Genomic DNA, 20,334 nt, shown 5'->3' with positions numbered 1-20,334 from the left:
TGAAAGGCCTCTAGGTCTGTGGTTTATTCATCTAGACATTAAAGCTGTGGTCTCCAAACATTTTCAGGCTATTGCCCCCTTTCCTTCTAGGCGATAACCCTAGAACCCCACCCAGCACATATTTCTTGATATTAGGTATACCGGTTTAACTCAAATTCAAACAACCAATCTTGGTTGCTGCTCCCTTTGTACCCGGTCACCCTGAGAGCAGCAACCGAGCAGCTTGCTTAGTTGTTGTTGTTGTTGTTATTATTATTATTATTAATATCCCGCTTAATCTCTAGGAATCCAAGCAGATTACAACAGTATTGACCAGGAAGCCTCTCACCCATGCTGGCCTTGTAGCACAGGCCAGTGAAGGTGAGGGACTCTTAGTTGCTATTCTCAAGTTTACTGGGTGCAAAGGGAGAAGCTATCCCAAGCAAAAAAGGACTTTCAGTCCTTTAGGGAGAAGAAAGGCATAGCCAGTATGTATGTAGGGCGATGGTGGTTTACAGAGGCTACATGCTCTGAATTCAAGACTGGCATGGGTGAGGAAATGTTACTACAGAAGCCACTCCAAAGTGAAGGAGTCTTTCCAAGAATTGACCCCAGATACTCCTCCCCTCCAAGGTTGACTCAGTCTTCTATCCTTTTGTAGCTCAGCAAAATAGGTATCCAGCTTGTTGGGGGCAATTGGCTTACAGATTGTAAACCACTTAGAGAGTGCTGAGTTCACTGATAAGTGGTATAGAAATGTAAACGCCATTGCTTCATGTCCTGGAAAAGGAGGATGCCTAGTCACACTGTTCACCACTACCTCCACCACCAAGAGCTCCTTGCTCCAGTCAGTCAGTCTGTTCCAAAATGGCACTGCTCCAAGCCACAGAAGCAATGCCCTGTACCCAAGCCTCATGGAAGTTTTCCAAACACCATCTCAACTACTAGAGTGAACTAACACGGCAGGTGAAGAGCAGGCGACACTGCCACATGAAGTGATCAGTGAGACTGTGAGTGGTTTTAAGGGACCCTAAAAAGAGGTTTCATGTAACCCTCATCCCCACCATGGTCCTAAAGGACACTTGTTCCCCTTGCCCTTCTTACACACCAATACTTTGACTGAAGGCCTCCTCTGCCACCCCCTACCCCCTCACCACCCCCTGGATCTTTCCACCACCTCCAAGTGACACATACTGTCCACTTTGGGAATCACTGCTTTAAGGAATAATTCTGCATCCTTGCATAACTACTTTCGACATCTAGAGTGGATTTATTGCAGCACTGACATGGAAGTCCCCCTCTGTCCAAAGATCCTCTGCTGTAATCCCAATGAGATGTCCCAGATGACCATCTGAGAACACTGAGTTAAGCCACTGCAGCACAAAAAGATGCTCCGTGTCCTTTGAAATTTCAAAAGACAGAAGTCCTGCCGAACAAACTTTCTCAGTATTCCTTTTGGAGGAGGTGTTGACACCACCAAGGAAAGGTGCCACTGTTTGGCACTGTTCATAGCAGACTGCAAATGTGTGATGATGCCTCTCAAAATAAAGCCAGCTTCCCTGAATCTTTAACAGTATGTTCTTCTCTCCTCTTACAGGAAGCTGCACTGCACGAGAAACTACATCCATATGAACTTGTTTGCTTCGTTCATCCTGCGAGCCATGGGGGTTCTTATAAAAGACAGCGTGACACACAATACTTATTTATTTATTTCTTTAGACTCAGAAAAGCCAAATGATTTAAATGGATGGATGTCCACCTTGGGTCCAGAGGTACTAACCCGCAATATCAATATTAACTGTATAGAACAGCATCAGTTGATGATCTTGATCACTCTGGATGTAGTTTGGTCCAAACCAAATATTGAATCTGAATCAAGATTTGGAAATTCAGAACATTAACTCTTCCCCACTTCCTTTAGGAAATATATATAATCTTATTATTGTTCCCATACTTGGAGACAGGGTAGACCATAAAGATAGGATTAACTTGGCCAAATTTTAGACAAGACAAAAGGAAATTAAAAAGAGAAGGACAGGATAGGATGTTAATCAACAATTACCCACTGCTCACCACAGTTTCCTCACAATCTAGTACTAACACAGAATGAAGATATGTCAGAGAAGATAGTTGAGTTTATAACATTACTCACCCTATATAATTCCTCCTCATAAGCATGTAGAATACTAGTCTCTACTGATCATAGAGTACTCTTGTCCAAGATTGCATGACAGAGCCATCAGAGGGCAATTCCCACTTCCCTTCCCTTCCTTTTCTATCACATCACCTTGGTTTTTTTCCTCATGAAGTATTATAGTAATGTCTGGACCTACAGATCAGTCTGAAACACTTTGGACTAGGCCCTTCTGTACTGGAACTAAACAGGACTAATTGATTCGATCTGGATCTGGTATAGATCAGTCCAAATTAACCCATTCACTGTTTGTTTGGGATATGACTGAATCAGTTGGATATCTGTGATATTTATTATGTTATTTATCAAGCTTATAGACCACTTTTGTATTTTAAAATATCTAAAGCAATATACCAATTATATGTAAGAAAAACAAGAAAGCCAATATGGTTTAATAATAATAAATAATAAATAATTTATTTATATTTCGTGCCTCTCCCTGCAGATTGAGCCAGGATTGCAACCAGATAAAATATAGTCATCACTACCAATAAACAATACAATTATAATCAACAATAATAATTCCAACAAAAACCCTAACCCTCCCACGATACAATAATAAAATTAACAGTTAAAATTCTCATCTGATTGTGATAAATGGACTGAGGCATTGAGTTGGATGGGACTATCTTACACAGGGTCAGATGGGAAAGCCCACTGGAAGAGATCCGTCCTGACTGCTTTCTTAGTGGTTAGAGAGCTGCCCTGGTACATGGAAGATCTAGATTCATGTCCCCACTGAGCCATAAACTCATGTTTTATGTACCTGGATCAGACACACCCTTTCAGCCTAGTCTACCTCACTGAGTTGATGTGAGGATATTGTTGGTGGGGGGAGGGAGAGAAAGACATGTACTATCCTCTGAAAAATATAAATACACTTAACTGATAAACACATTTAAAAAAAAATATACCTAAAAACAAGCAAACCAATAAGCAATAAAAAAGCAAAAACAAAACACCTGCCTTCATGACCAGAAAACAGTGATGCTATACTGCAGCCAATAAACTGAAGGCCAAAATGGATTAATCTCTGTTGGAAGCACCAACAAGAATGCTACTAATGTTCCTTCTTCACATTGTTATATTTTTGCAGACATTAGCCTTATGCAGGCTGGCCCAGCTTTTCATGCATTACGTTGTTGGGGCAAATTATTTCTGGCTTTTGGTGGAAGGAATTTACCTCCATAGGTTATTGTCCACTGTAGTCTCTGAGAAACACCAGCTGCTGAGATACACCTTTATTGGATGGGGTAAATATGATTTGTTTTTCCCAAGGATATTTGATGTTTTGCCTTTGGGTTCAGGGTGAGTTTACTGGTATTCAAATGGCTTGGACTTATTGAATACAAGATTTGGGAACCAAGCTAGTCCTGGGTTCATCACAACTGTTCCTACTATTAGGATGACTTCAGTTGCCAACTGAGGTAGGACATCCACCCCACACCCTCTGTTTTAACATCTGTTTATTATGTGTCTTTCCCCCCTGCCCTCCTTTTTTGCTGCTGTTATTTTTACTGGAGAATGTGAAAGGCTAAAGGTTTGCAAGTATATATGAACAAATCAATGTCCTGTAAGCATGGCATAGTGATTTGAGTATTGGACTATGACTCTGGAGAACAGGGTTCAATTCCCTGCTCAGCCATGAAACCCACTTGGTGACCTTAGGCAAGTCACATGCTTTCAGCCTCAGGGTAACTTCCTCTGAACAAATCTTGCCAAGAAAACCCCATGATAGGTTCACTTTAGGGACACCATAATTTGGAAATGACTTGAAAGTACACTACAATAACAACAACAATGAACACATCTTTGAACATAAGACCACAACAGGAAAACTGCCAAAGATTAAGAATAATTAACAAACTATGAGACCAATGAATAAGTACAAAAATGTTATTATGACCTTTCCTTTGGTGCTATACCATAGAGGTGAGCAGCCTGTGTCATGGGGTGCAGTGAATTCACTCTGGGCTTTCATCCATACTTCCAAGCAGCTATCCAAGGTGCTGAACCTTATCCACAAACCTTAAGTAAATCCTTTAAAGTTCAGAGTAAAACCTGGATAGATTGATTGCCTCATTGAAATGAAACTCACCATCTGAGACTCCTCTCAATGTTGTTAACGTCCAACTCCCTTCATCCCCAGCCAGCAAGGCCAGCAGTCAGCTATGAGGGGAGCTGTAGCCCAGTGACTGAAGGGATGCTGGTTCCACACCCCATGATAATCAGTAGCATCTGTATGTGTCTCTCTGAGGACTGAGGTCTGCTGGAGACTCCTCTGTGTCCCACTAGTGAGGACATATGGGAGGACCTTATCAGTTGTGACACTCCAATTGTGTAATTTCCTTCCTTTGGAAGCCCAATGGTTTCATTTAGGCACCACGTAAAAATATTAGCTGGCATTCGCTATCGCAGTTATGGATGCATAAGAGTTATGCATCCATAATAGCTCCATATTCAGGATCCCTATATAGTCACAATCATCGTGCTGTTACCACGATAATAACTACCTTCCCAATCCTACTTTACTGGGCATCAGCCACACCGAGCTAAAGAGGTACATTCTCCTGGCAATCAAAAGATGGATAGATGGATAGATGCATGGATGGATGAAGTTTCCTCCTCCCTCCTGCCAGCAAGTGAGGCTGTAACAAAGAATTGTGAGAGGAGTCATGCTTCTGATTGTCGCAGTCTCACTCACTGGTGGGAGAAGGGTGGAAAAGCTACCCACTCAGTGATCACTCTATGATCATCCACATAATGGACCTCCTTTCAGAGCAGCTTCTTCCTAGAAGGTTGGTTGGGGCAGCTAAAAGACACTGCTTTGTTTAGCATCTTTGACTAAGTAGTCAATGTAAAATACCAGCCATGGCTGTTTATTAAAGCCTCACTGTTCTATTTCCAAATGCTAATGCACAGGTTTTTGAAATAGTTTTAATCTTTTTAAAACTGTTTTAAACTTGCTAATCACATTTAATATGCTGTAGTCTATTTCAAATAATTTTATTGTTTTAAATTCTTTTAACTTGTTCACACTGATTTTACTTGAATGCTACTCTGAGGTATTTCAGTATAGGGCAGGATAGAAATATGTTAATAAATAAAATAAATAAAACATCCCCCAGTTCCTATATACCAGACATACCAGCATTAACTGATCTTTATGTTTGTGTGTTGTGTGTCTGCACATCATTTTTGACTTATGGCGACGCTAAGGTGAACTTATCATGGGGTTTTCACACTCAAGCCATTATGCCACACTGTACTAGGGCCTTTATGTGCAAAGTCTTATCACAGCATAATCCTCACCTCTGTGGTTCCTTTCAGGTGTTCCAGTGCTTTTTGTTGCTTCCTGGGGAATAATAAAATACCAACTGGAGCATGAAGGGTAAGTCCCTCTAATTTACTTTGTTGCTTCCCTTTCTCAGAACTCGGAACATAGCTTGGAAAATGTACTGTAGGGGGATACAGCTCTCAAAACCAGGCACCCAGCATGGCCACTGGCTGACTTGCAGTTACAGTCTTTTTTAAATTTAGCTTTTCATGCCCACATAAAGTAAGACTTGTTCTCTTTTTGTAGAGCCCTTAGGTTGGTCAAGGACTTCCTCTTTGGGAGCCATCTGTAAATCTGCTGTAGTATTGGTAATCTCCAGTGAGTACCACTTATAGATGCCCTCCAAATTCCTAGTTTTTTAATCCTCTATTTGTTAAAAAAAATGAAACATGGTGAAATTAAATGTGCAAATGGTATAGAAGTATGAGAGCCTGGGGAAATTGCATTCATCGTGCTGATCAGAGAATGTTTGAAGCTGCAGTTCCACTAAAAAATAAAAGACAATTATGTTAAAATAGTTCATAGATAATATCTAACTCATGAAAACTTAATTGTTTAAATTACCTGAAAATAGATGTTGGAAGTGCGACAAACATGTGGTGGAGATGCCATAAAGAAAGAATATTTTGGACTAAAATACACATGGAAATTACATATATAATAGGAATTATTTTCCTAATGACAACTGAAGTATATTTATTGAACATGACTAACATATTAAGTAAAAATGAAGAAATTAAATACTGGAGGATTATATTATATATGACAACAACTGCCTGCATCCTTTATGCAAAAAATGGAAAGAAAAAGACATACCTTCAATAGATGATTGGAGTAAAAAAATTGATTGAAATGACAGAATTTGATAAGCTTATACATTGCATTAATAATAAATCATTGAAAAAATGGGAAGCAGACTGGAATCCATTAGTAAAATATTGGAAAATGAAACAGTCAGGTCTGGACAATATAATGTAACTTTTAGTACTGTATAACAGATAAAAACTGAGATATGTATACTTGATTAGTCATAAACAGAAGTAGTCAGAAAAGTAAAGGGCGAAGCAAAAACTGGGAATACATAGGTAGAACGTACATTGGATAGACTTTATTAAAATTACAATATCGAAGAAACTTGAAAACGAATGTATAATACCAACAGCAACAAGAAGGAAGTGAGTTAAATACATAGAATGTTTGGGTTTATTATTATTTTATTTAAATGAATATAAAATTGGATGTTATGTAAATGAGATTAACAAGACATAAATGGACAAACAAAACAATGTAATCACTATGGATTTGTAGTATATCTTGATATTGGTTTTTCATGTTTGTTCTATATGTTTTAAAGGTTATATTGAAAATCTATAATAAGTGTATAAGGCTGGAAAATTGATTAATGAAATAAAAAGTATATTTAAAAAATATTTTTTTCCAAACCCTGGGAAGAGTAGCAGGTTTAGATGTGACCAGTGTTTGCATGAGATGCCACTGCCAACCTGGCAAAAGTTGTTGTCAGCCTTCCAGTTATACTCCCAGGGAATGTAATTCCCTGAGTGGAGTATAATTAACAAGTGCAACCTCAAGATACAGCTCATTTGGTCCCAGCGTTAAATCTCATATGTATTTGTCAGGGAGCAAGTTTCATTGTACTTAGTGGGGCTTATTTCACAGCAAACCCATATAGGAGTGCTTGCTAGTAAAGCAATCTGCTACTTCAGTGGTTCTCAAACAGTGTGGCAAGACCCCTGGGGTGGGTGGCTGAGAGTTGCTCAAGGTGGATGTGATACTTGGAGGCCCTGACCCCTCCGCCTTCTCCTCCTCTTTCCAAACTTTTCTATGTGTACAGTTTATCCATGCCTTGAGTTAAATATTGAATTTACTTAAATCATTTGGTTCTAATTTGAACAATGTCAGTTCCTTATAACATGTTAAAATATGAATATGCATGAATATGTGGATGAAAATGAAACACACTAAAAAACTATTGTTATTTATATACAGTTGGCTCTCTGTATTGGTAGAGGTTCCATTCTGGACCACTCTGGATAGTAAAAAACATGGGACCTCAACTCCCACAATTGTCAATGGACTCGTGGCATACTTGCAACTTTGTTAGCATGACCACATGTATGCACTACCATTGATAACAATGGGGCAGAGCCATCCACGGATGTTCCAATCCATAGATGGCTAGCGCCCCCCCCCCCCATACAGAGAGTCAACTGTACTATGTTGAGTGGTGGTTTCATGACATCCACATGTAGATGTAAGGGGTACCCAAGAATAAAGAGCTTGAATATCACTGTGCTAGTTGCTTTACTAGCAACACAGCACAACATGAACAGGTCAACCATGCTTGGTTCTATATGATATTATTAGCAACTGAGATCCTGGATTAAAAGCTTTATGGTTTGGCACTTTACTGCTGAAACAGTAATTTATATCAGCACCCTTTTTTGAAGAGGATAGACATTTTGATGAGTTTTAAAAAATTAATGGAAAGCCTCAAGGGGAGTCGGGATAGAGGAATGGGGTGTGTGGGATGAGGGCATTGCAAATAAGAATTCTGTTCCCCAACTGACATTTTTCTTCAGTCCCCAAATTTCTAGCATTGCAGTAACTTCAAGCTACAGTAACATATTTAGAAATAGAGGTTAGACATCCAGAGAAAAGCAGGAGGCAAAGTTATCAAGGTTATACGAGCACAGCAAATAGAAGAGTCCTATGGGTGAATGATTTCCAATTTCTCACTCTGCAATGCTAGAAATTTGAAGACTGAAGGAAAATTTCAGTGGAGATAGTGTCAGAATTCCTATGTGGGGGCCAATGTTGTTATGTTGCCCCTCCCTATAGTTATACCCCTGAGGGAAGTCAAAACCCAGTACATTGCCTGGGAGGAAAACTCTTTGCAGAAAATCATGCACACAAACACACACAGACCTCCATATTGCTGTTTTCCGATAAGATAAGTTGTGCAGTAGGTCTCTTCCACTACAGTTCCTATATTCTGGAAGTGAGGTGGAGTGAGTGCACATGTTTCTTCTCCTCTCTCCCTCTATTCCCAAGTAGCCACATATGTGCTAGGTAGAGCATACACAGGGAGGAAGGTGGGCTTAGAAAAGTTGAGTGTAGAAGTGTGAGTGGGAGACCATGGATCGCCAAAGCAGCACTGTTGCTGATAAGTGTGATAGTGATTGTTTTCAGACTGGTGTATTCCTGTATTCTTCAACAATGTGATTGTAGTGACTCAATAGGCTGGTGTGAGACCTAAGATTCCTTCTTTTCTTTTGTTTTTCCATTTTGTCATCATACATGATAGGCCTAGAAATATAAAATTTAAAAAAGGAAATTATTTTTGTTCTAGGATTCTTGACATTAAAAAGCAAAAGAAAGCTGAAATTGCAATGGTCACTTAGGAGGCAAAATGTACTATTATTTTTTCTCCAAAGAGCAAAAGTACATGACCAAGGGAGACAGAGGAAGGAGGTGATATCCTGCCTGAGGAGCTAGGAAGAGATGTAGGATGTGAACTAAAGGTTGCCCCTTTGTCTTTTGAAAAGCTTTTAATAGGATTTATTTTTATTGTTGGTGTGCGTCTTCAAGGCAACTCTGACTTATGGTGACGCTGTCATACAGTTTCCTTGGCAAGACTGATTCAGAAGAGGTTTGCCTTCGCCCTCCTCTGAGGCTGAAAGAGTAGCCCAAGGTCACCCAGTGGATTTCCATGACTAAGGAGAGATTCCTGGTCTCCTATTTCCACACCCAGAAACCATTTGTTATTACACTGAATCCTCCTTAATTTTAAAAAGTAGCATTCATGACAGTGATCAGAAGCAGAAATTAACTCCCCCTCCTCTTAATAATAATAATAATAATCAATTACTCCTATTCATGGTTCTTTGGCCTAAGTTTGTGAATCTGCTTGCTTCTAACAGAAACCAAGTTCACAAGTCATATTTGAAAGCCCTTTTTTAAAAAAATGAAATAATGTTTAACAATAAAAAGGAAAAAAAATGGTTTTCCATTTGTGACTGGATGAGCTAACAGAACAACATTTGACTTTTCTCCTAGGTGCTGGGCAACACACCAGAACATGGCATTTTGGTGGATCATTCGAGGGCCCATATTATTTTCCATTGTTGTAAGGATTATTGTTTCATTTGTTTACTGTATTATATGTTTGAGCAATTTTTTTAATTTTTATGAAATGGAAATGTCCTCTATTTTCCTACATAATGATACTATTCTCCTATTATTTGCTTCTCTTTCTGTTTAATTCAATAAACAGAGATAGAGGGCCAACTTTAAAGGTTTTTTTTTAAAAAAAGTACAACCTAAATTTACACAGATGGAAGTGAAGAGGAAGAAATACAATGGGTAATTAGTCAGCAAGTCTTACAAAGCTTTTACTGTACATCTATATATGGAGCTGCTGTTCTTAAGAGAGAATTATGTATTTTGATACCTATTCAAATCACTCAGATAGCCTTTAGAGTATATACCATATATACTCGACAATAAGTCAACCTCATGTATAAATCGAGGGCAGGCTTTGGGACCATAATTATGGATTTTGATATGACCTTTGGATAAATCGAGGATAAAACTTGGGGGCATGTAACAAAGGATCTAAAGCAAAGGAAAACAATGTCAAAGAACTTACAAAATTCCAGCAGGCATAACTGTATGTGTTCAGACTAAAGACTGAATGGATGACAGAGTAGAGGGAGATCAGTGTTTCCAGGACAGATTATACTCTTGCCTTTCACCAAAGGATGGTTCTGTTTTTCATAAGAGTTAAAGTACAGAACTTACATTGATCCATGGATAAGCTGACTTAGAGTCTTTGGGTCACTTTTTTTACTAAAATTTCTAGACTTATAAATGAGTATGCATAGTATGTCCATAAGTGTTATGTGTGCACTTTTTCTTTGTGAATTCACCTAATCTTTGTGAATTCACCTAATCTTCAACAGCCGTGCTCCCCCCATTCTTGCCTTCCTTTTTCCTTTGCCCCCTCCATACATCAAAGAATCTTCAACAAAGCTGATTTTCTTCTTTCAAAAACATACTGAGTTTTAAAAAAGAGAGAGAAAGAGAGAGAGAATAGCAGAGTACACAATAAGAGCAATGGCAACAAAAACATGTGTTAATAAGAAATGTCGAAAATTGCCTAAATCCTATTGTAGTGCTGTCTAGAATAAAATCATTGGATCCATTTGATTAATCTACATGATGACTCACCATTTCACAATTGTTTGAATGGGTCTGCTCTAGTTGGGATTAACAGGATGTCAATCATTGTCTTCATACGTTTGCAGATTAAATAGCTGGACAATGTTGCATTTTGGTGAAACTAACTGAAATATGTGTTTTTCTTAAGGTGAACTTCTGTATCTTCCTAAACATCCTAAAGCTGTTACTTTCCAAACTTAAAGCCCAACAAATGAACTTTCGTGATTACAAATTCAGGTGGGTATTACAATAGTTTGCCATAGCCTTCTATATGGTCTTTTACACACAGAAGCAATGTTTCCTAGAAAATGCAGTCACAATTGCAAGGAGGAACAGGCACTTTTGAAAACACTTTTACAAATCAAACATGCAGCCAAGAAATTGTCTGATATTGCTTGGCAGTAATGACTGGTGCCCATTAAAATAGATGCCACCCTCTTAAAGTAGGAAAATATGCTCCACCCATAGTCTTCCAGGTCCTTCTCAATAGCTTTTTTCGAACAAATCACTGCAATTTAGAAACAAATCAAATGTTATAAATTTCCTACATGTCCTTTTGCTACATAAACACTAAATTCCTATTGAGGCTGTTCTTGCTCAATGCCTGAATTCCTATTGTTCTGAATTGGCAGCCTGGATCAAATGAATATTCACAATTGCTTGAGCAAAGTGTAGAACTGTTTGCATGCTTGGGGACCTTATGGACATGTGGAGCTTTCTACTCATATACAAGTCAGCACATGGTGCTGAGAGGCCAAAGTACACATCTCTCGCACTTGAATAAGGCTTCAGGAGGATCAAGTACACAATGATGTGGTAAGCCTCAAGGCTCTCCCACTTAAGGTGAAGCTTGCATAAGGGAAACCCCCTTTCCTTCCAAAAAGCATATTTATATATAGACAGTCCACATATTAGGGAGAAACTTAAAATAGGTCTTTAGACATGTCTATTAAAACTAATACATAGATGAAGATTGACAGTTCAAATAAATAAATTCAAAAATCCCAATATTATCTGGAATCTGGATTTCTTGCTGAGTTTTGCAAGGATATAATTCATTTTTTAAACTTTTATTTTAAGATTGGCAAGATCAACCCTTGTGTTAATACCATTACTTGGGATTCATGAGATTGTGTTTAGCTTCATCATAGATGAACAAATTGAAGGCTTTTCCAGACACATAAGAACCTTCGTTCAACTGACAATCGGCTCCTTCCATGTAAGTTATCAATGGTGATGGGGGAAAATAATAAATGTCATTCTCTATATACAATACATATGAGGGAAGAAATCACTGTCAAGCCAAAATCATAGAAAAAGTAGGAGGAAAGAACATTCTTTAAGAAAGAGAAAAGAGAGGCATATTAAAATAAAGAAAAAGAGAACATTGGGTTGAATATTTTTGTGAAACTTCTAGTTTAATAAATGGCATCCAGTGCTACACAAACTCACATTTATGACATCCCTTCTGGATCCTCATGTGATTTCTCAATTTTGTCATCTTGTCTATTTGCCAGATCGTTTCCAAACATGCTGTAAGAGTAGCAATGGCTGCCAAATTATTCCTGGCACCCATCCTAGATCAATAATAAATTTGTCTTGTGTGGTTATCTTTCCCTTCAACTTACACATAAAATACGGTTAATAGATACAATTATAATTCATAAATAACAATGCCTTCACAGGGAGTTGAAATTTCCTTTTAATACACTTCTGTTGCTAGGCATTGACAACAAAACACCATAAAACCTTCTTAAAAGAAGGCATAGATGCAACACCTGGCTCAACCCCTCATTATTACTTTTCAATTGCCACTGTAGGAACCATTCCCCGTGTACATTTAGGTATGCACAGTATTTTTGTACCATCCAGTTAAGCGAATCCAACGGGCAGAGCTCTTAGATCAACAATGTGCTATAGAATAATTGAAGGCCTGGTACAGACAAGCAGGAAGGGATGGCAAGATGCCGCCTCTTTCTGCCCTGGATCATTACCATAGCAACTGCATGGCCACAGCAACAATTTACCCCCAAAAGGAGCTGCGAAATACAGCTCCTTTTGGCGACACTGCCAAAGCGCCATTGGCGCCCTGGCATGCATCGATGATGCAAGCGCGGTGCTGCGACATGTGGATGCTGTGCCACGCTTTGCTGTCATGGCGGCCCCTGTGTGGACGGAAGGCTGCCATGATGGCGGCGTCCATGCGGACTAGGGTTTGGGAGCATGTGGTTGCTGCGTGCTCCCAAACCATAGAATCGCTGCCAGGACGCCGCTTCCTGCCCATATGTACTGAGCCTAAGAATCCCAGAATCTCTCAGAATGTTCCAACCAGCCTATCTCCTGGCATGCTGCTTGGGAGATGCTAGGAATTATAATCCAAAAAGTAACATTACTGAATTTTGGAATGATTGATACAATACTGAAATCCAACAGAGAAGACAGCATAATACCAAGACAGAACAGCATTAAGTCAAAACTTAAAGACTAAAATCCATCTGAATATAGTTTCTCAGCAAGCGTTCCCTGAAACCAGGGACGTAGCCAGGATTTTAGGAATGGGGGGGAGGTCCAGACTAAGTGCCACCATTATAATGGGACTTGGGCGCGGCGGCGCAGCAGCACACACCATTCATTTTTCGAATGGAAGGGGGGGTCCAGACCCCAAGAACCCCCCCCCCCTGAACCCTAGTATGAGTGACTGTGACTGGGCGAAAGACTCTTTTAAAGCTGTGGATATATAATTTTTATGCGGGTTTCTCTGAACCTGTAACATATTTCAAAAGTTTTTTTCACGGTAAAAGGCTTGAGAAAGATTGTATCAGAAGAATAGTTAGTTTTGAGATCTATAATATTCTGAACATAATTTAAAAGGCCTTGGAAAATAATATGACACCAAAAAAAGAAAAGGAAAAAAAGAGTTCTAACCCAGATGACAAGTGAGCCTCTCAAGGGAGGGTACCCCCAAAATGAAGTACTACTACAAAAATGTCCTCTTCCAAAGTAACCTCCAGTCTCTTCCCTCATTTAGTTGGGGACTCTGAACATACATAAATCAAATATCATACCATTTAGACTTCCACCAATATTTCTCTACAAAAATAACCTAACAGAGAAAAGGATAAAAATGTTTGTCAGCCTACATTCACCAGATATTTACCAGATACTAAATGTGCCATGCACTGAAATATCTTTGCAGTTGTGGGCCATTGCCACTTAGTATGTAAGTCTCATTAAAATCTTCATGCAATTTTTTAAAAAGTGAATATTAGAAAAGGGGCATATTTTTAAACACAGAGAAGCATTAACATCTGGAATCTATCACCGGAAGTGGTGGAGTCCATTCTACCACCTTAGCATCCAGTCACTTCATACTCCAATATTTGTTCTTCTGCAGTCCAAGTGCTCTTCTTCCTCTGTTGGCAGATGGTTTTGAAGAGCAGCACATTGTAGACCTATAACTAAATGCCACATCGGCATCCTGAAACCATTTGGCATATAATTTTTGAGAACTGCTACTTGGGAAGTTTTCTTGAATATGGAAAAACAGTAAGAACTGGCAAAGAGATACTGGGATGCTTACTTGTAGAATACACTGAATGAATAGCAATTCAGGGAAGAACTTTCAGAACAAGTGTTTAGAAATTATGAACCATTATTGTCTTCAAGATATTTGTTACTCTGCCTTCTGTACTAATTTATAAATATAGTAAGAGTTGCATATGCTTTATAGCTCGTTCATTATCTACTGCTAAACTACAAATTCAAATTTGCTTGGGGATTTGTTAGTCTGAAGAAATGAGATGCTTGGAGTAAGTAAAGTGGTGCCATCAATGCAATGTTTTTCACTGGAAATGATACACCATCTTTCAGGCTTCATCTACCTGGGGACAAATTCTTTTATGTCTTAGATATCTTCATGATCTTGCCAGCAGTCACAAATCATATGCAATAAAGTCAGATTTTCACCATCCAAGTAGAGATGGTTCTTCTTTGATGTTTTTAACCTGTAAGGGCACTAATAGGCAGAGAAGATAGTGAATGCCTGATCTTTTAGATAGCAGTCTAAACTTAATGTAGACCTTTAGCATTAATAATTAGGTTTTTTTTTAAAAGTCATAACAACAAAAGTTGAGCCAGTACTGATGGGAAGGAAGTATAGGTGAATATTTTTAAAAATGTTTAAAGTAAGTAAGCATGATGTTTAGAGATAAGGAATAGAAGAGAAGGGGAAAGAAAGCTAAGCAATAGGATGGATGTTTTTATGTGGAAGATATTTGTATAGTGAGAATGGAAGGGAAGGATAAGAAGGTCTGAGAAGGTATAAGTAAAGAGAAAAAAAGAAGATTTGAGAATGTGAATTATAAGAAAGAATTGGAATGAAGATATTGAGGTGAAGGTATGTTAGTGGATGTATGGGATTGACGTGTGATGGAACATCTGTATCAGTATGTTAATAAGTATATGTTTTGGTCTAGTGTGATATGTGTTGTTTTTTGTAAGTGCATAAATATTTAATAAAACTATTTAAAAATAAATAAACTTGATGTGGACCTTGGGAGGTTTCCCTTTCACATCCTTGGAAGAGTTAATTTCACATATGAAAGTAATTTTTGCCCTCAGACATCAGACTTGCACAATGTTTTTTGTACAATCTAATGTGAAAAGCACAGATTAGATAAAAATGATATATTTCACTGGACTGATTGTACTGGTTTCAAATTCCAAGCCAGCCACTTCCTCAAGCAAAATTGTTCAGAGCTAAACAGAACACATAATAGGCTACGGATGCAGGTTTGATGTCTTGTGTCAGTCACATGATTGCTGGGAGATGAAGCTGATTGTGGAGCAAGAGGAAGTTAGTTGTGCTAATGTGCCACTTAGCAATACAGTGGCTTGGGTTTCAGGTGTTTTAGGAACAATATTCTATGATTGCATAAACTCAGCAATGAATGGCAACTTCCACTCAAATCTAATTTACCGTCTCTCTTGCTCTCTCTGTTGCAGGGATTTCTTGTAGCACTTTTATACTGCTTTTCTAATGGAGAGGTAGGCTATACGGTTATAACTTTATTTCTAACCATTTGTTTTTCCCCTTCCCCCTCTCCAAATTGGGAATGAAGTCAGGAGAAGGAAGCAGGTTCAGACATTTAACATGTAAAACAAAGCAAAGCAAAACAAAACAAAACAAAAAACGAGTAATGAGTGTGAGTGCATTAACCTATAGATAACTACAGTGGACCCTTGTTATACGCTGGGGTTTGGTTCCAAGATCTCCTGTGGATAACAAAATCTGTGGATGCTCAAGTCCCATTAAATATAATGAAATAGCATAATGGTGTCCCTTATAAAAATGGAAAATCAAGGTTTGATATTTGAAATTTATACTTTTTTAAAAAACATTTTCAAACCATGGATGCTTAAATCCGTGTATAAAAAATCGTGTATAAGAAAGGCCGACTCCATGTCTGTCCCTTGCGCTTATCCTGTCAAGCGCTTCCACCTGCTCAATGCTTGCTCTTGTAAGCACACAAAATACATACACTGAAAACGCAATGGCCATGTGGCACCACAACTGGCAGCTCCGAGATGCAGTGCAACCAGGAAACATGCCTTAATAACTAGGAAAGGCGCCATTCCATATCGCCTCTCACTGGCCAATTATGAAGGGTCAGTTAAATGAGCAACCTTTCATTCTGCAGACCCCAACCTAGCCTGCTCTTAAATCTTCCTCAATCTGCAGTGAATCCATACAGTTCATCACCACTAGCAATGAGAACATAAGTCAATTAGTCAGATCCTAAGGTCTTAACCTGCTCTTATGGCAATATGAAGTAAACCCCATTATCCCATTCCTACTTGTGCTGTAAATGCAACAAATGTGGTAGAAGGACGGGTTGCTGCTGTGGGAAGTTGTATGGCAGCTGAACAGGACCTGTGCTTTAAAATCTATCCCATGGCGAAATCCTATTAATTATTCCTGTTCTTGGATGCATCTACACTGTAAAAATAATGCAGTTTGACACCACTTTAAGTTCTGTGGCTCCATCCTATGGAATCCAGGGATTTGTAGTTTTACAAGGTCTTTAGCTTTTTTTTGTCAAACAAAACTACAAATGCCAGGATTCTGTAGGATGGTTCCATGGCATTTAAAGTGGTATAAAATTGTATTATTTTTACAGTGTAGAGGCACCCCTTCAGGAGATGTCTCATTCCTGCTTCCATTCTCCTTATAGGCAGGATGGGGCAAAATACCTCCATGGCTAGTCATCAAGGTGAACAGTCTCCCAAGATATGCCCCAAAATGGTGTTTGATCTTCCTGGCTGAGTGGTGTTTTCTGAGGTTACTGGGTATTTTGTTATGGGAAAGCTAATATCTGATTAAAGATGCCAGAATGTGTTAAAGTTACTTCTTCAGATTTCAGCTCCCAGAATTTCCCAACCCCAATGGCTCTCCTGGCTGGGGGGGATTCTGGAAGATGTAGTCCAAAGCATTAACTTTTTCAAGCTTTGAGGAAGCAACTAAAATTTCCATGATTGTGAAAGTCAGAGAGACAGTACAGCAAAGCAAGCTGTGGTTCTGGCTCAAGATAAGTGCCCAGCTTCTCATGCCAGTTGCAAAGATGTCATAGTATGATGGTTTCCATGTTGGTGTAGTCAAGTGGCAAATTCAAGAAGCTATCCAGGAATCTGAACCTATTATGGGGATATGGCTTAGAACCAAACTTTGAACTGAAACCTGGAGTGGACTTCCACTCACATGGAAGCCACTGGCTACCACTGGTCTGACATGTCATGTGGCATACTGGCGTAGAGATGAGTGGGTCTTGGGAGGATATTTCATGACTGTTGCATTCATTGTGAAACATTCTGCACCCTTTACATTGACTATTCATGCCTGTTAGCCAAATAATGTGTGATTGTTTGCAAGGAATGGATGTTAGCATACGTGAAAGAGACCAGTCCTCCATCACCGCATCAACTGGGCTGACATCCTTGTGCATATTTGGGATAGAATTGAAATAGGGCTGACAAATTCAGATACACGTTCCAAGTGCAAATCGCCCTAATGTCATGCAGTGCAGATGGATGGCACCTCTGTTTGCATGCAGATGGATAGACTGGGTATACAGAATGTCCCCCTGGATAGTCAGTGAAGTATTCACATTGTACAGATGTAAATTTTATGATCCTGTAGTCCGTACCATACCAGTCTCCCTGGCTGCTTTCATTCTTTTCCCAGGTAAAAGCTGAACTGCACAAGCAATGGTCTCGTTTCTTGCTGGCTTACCCTTTTGTCTGCATGCCCTGCTTTCTTGGAAAGAACATCAAGCAACTGGGGAGGTATCCAAAGAAATCTCATTTGAGCAAAAATGGCTTCTCCCTGGAGATGACACCTCCTCCTCCTCAGAATATCCAAGTGGCAAATCAGAGGACAGGCAGGTGCAACATGGAGCTCAGCCCCCCATTGAGGCACAATCCAAGAGCAAGCATCTCAGACAGCAGTGAAGGAGAAGTTACAACTGGGGAGACTACAGAAGAGGTCTTTGAAGAAAGCGAGATTTAGACTGGTAATAAATGTAAAATAAACAAAGGGGTGCTACTGAGAATTGGCGAGGAATGCTATATCATGCCTTGTAGGGACGTGAATGCATAAAGGGTTAGGAAAGGATGAAAACAGCTTCCTAGCATTTTTTCTCCAATCTGTTATTTATTGTGTTGGTCAAAACATAACCTGGGAGCTGCATGACATGGTTTACCCTTGATTCTCCGGATGTCCAGTGTGGAATTCACGGAATGCAAGGGATGGAGTGAGCATCCTATAAGAGTTACCTGCTTCTCCCACATTTCTTCTGGACCACCCAGTATTGAACTTCATCAGAGACTGAAGGAACTATCTAGTAGTTAAACCAAGGATCAAATCGCATGGGGCTGCTTTTGCACTTCCCATAAAGGATATCAGTAGCTTTTGTGATGTTGTTGAAGACGTTGCTGAATTCCCTCCACCCCACCCCAGCAGTGAAAAAAATGAACTGGATTGATAGTTGGGCTACACACAGCACATTTAGAAGATTGCGTGTACATATTTATAAGCACATTTTCCAACCTTTGCTATAATAATAATAATAATAATAACAACAACAACAACAACAACAACAACAACTAAACTCTGAACTGTCTTGTTTTTAGTGCACAGTTGTTAAGGTGTCTTCTAATACTTTCAAGGTAGAAAATTACTTTATAGTCCTTACCTTCCCCAAATGCCTATACAGGAAGTCATTATTACTTTCACTTTACAGAGTGAGAAATAATTGGATTTGCTCAGAACAGAAATATCAGAGACACTTTAAAATTCCTAGATTGAAAGGGAAGACTGAGAGAATGTTACTCAAATGCATCTACAGTTGGCCTTTGATATCCACTGGGGTTTGGTTCCAGGACTTCCTGTGGCTATCAAAATCTGTGGATGCTCAAATCTCATTATATACAGTGGAGTAATAAAATGATGTCCCTTATATCAAATGGCAAAATCAAATCAAGGGTTGCTTTTTAGAATATTTTGTGTGTGTGAATATTTTCAAGCCATGGATGGTTGAATCTATGGCTGCAGAATCTGTGGATATGGAGGGCTGGCTGTACTTACCAAGCAGCCAGTCAAGGTATGTTATGACTTCTAAAATATAAGGGCCTAAATCTAATTACTAGTCCCCCACTAGAAAAAAACCAGTTGAATCACTGGGATTTATGTATGTGTTGATATATCATTCAGCAATCAATTCTCTGATCTACTCTTGGGTAACTAGATTTAGGCCTCATGAGTGTATAAACAAGTAAGTGAACAGGAAAGGACTAGGTTAAACATTACACATGGTGCAATATAAAAAAAATTCTTCATTTTTCCCTCAGAGCTTGGGATCAATATTGCTTTGGGTTGCAATTTCCAGGAGCCCTGGACAGCACAAAATACTTACTGGGAGCTGTACTCCAAAAAATAGCAATGCCAAGCTCAGTTTTGTTTCCTTTGAATGAATAGCAGTCACAGGAAGCACTGATCTTGTAGAGGACCAGCATGAATTAAAGCAGTACCCTTTTACCACTATCTGTGCTGTCCTTCAGAATCTTCCTGAGCTGCTTTCCTCCACATCAGAGATAAAAGATGTGCACTCCAGCCTCCTGGCTGCCTACTTACCTGCCTGCTGTCCCTGAGTCATAAGAAACTGCTTGGTTCTGCCCCCAAGTCGAGGCATGGCCCAAGTGCCAGTCTTTTTATTTGAAGAGGTAGCAATCCTGCCACATGGTCCTGCCTGGATTTTCACAGATTCAAAGTGTGAACATGCAACATATCTCACTACATGCTGTGACAACAATCTGCTCAAAAGACAGGTTTTCCTAGATGTGTGATGAGACATGACCTTAGTGGATTCAGTGACAATGCATGTGACAGTTCATTTAATTGTGATTTACTTCAGAAGTGAATTCATTAAGGAATAAATAGTTGTTACCCTTGACATAAGCTAAAATCAACATGGTTTAGTTAGTGGTTTAAACATTGGACTATGATTTTGGAGACCATGGTTTGAATCTC

At 39.1% G+C, this 20,334-nt stretch overlaps 1 protein-coding gene across 1 annotated transcript in view; it reads left to right on the top strand.

Moving 5' to 3' along the window:
• The window catches only part of GLP2R (glucagon like peptide 2 receptor), a 65,759-nt gene extending 46,540 nt beyond the window's left edge, over positions 1 to 19,219 (top strand). The window contains exons 6-13 of the mRNA XM_042449524.1: positions 1,577 to 1,751; positions 3,270 to 3,426; positions 5,504 to 5,564; positions 9,588 to 9,657; positions 10,900 to 10,988; positions 11,832 to 11,970; positions 15,756 to 15,797; positions 17,992 to 19,219. Of these exons, the coding sequence (XP_042305458.1) occupies positions 1,577 to 1,751; positions 3,270 to 3,426; positions 5,504 to 5,564; positions 9,588 to 9,657; positions 10,900 to 10,988; positions 11,832 to 11,970; positions 15,756 to 15,797; positions 17,992 to 18,315 (1,057 nt within the window). The 3' untranslated portion in view covers positions 18,316 to 19,219. The remainder of the gene's footprint in view (positions 1 to 1,576; positions 1,752 to 3,269; positions 3,427 to 5,503; positions 5,565 to 9,587; positions 9,658 to 10,899; positions 10,989 to 11,831; positions 11,971 to 15,755; positions 15,798 to 17,991) is intronic.
• Positions 19,220 to 20,334: the final 1,115 nt, after the last annotated feature.

This window comes from Sceloporus undulatus, chromosome 2, assembly GCF_019175285.1.
Source record: "Sceloporus undulatus isolate JIND9_A2432 ecotype Alabama chromosome 2, SceUnd_v1.1, whole genome shotgun sequence".
NCBI classification, from domain to species: Eukaryota; Metazoa; Chordata; class Lepidosauria; order Squamata; family Phrynosomatidae; genus Sceloporus; species Sceloporus undulatus.
The sequence above is the reverse complement of the archived record's forward strand: the minus strand, read 5'-3'. Positions and strand labels throughout refer to the sequence as shown.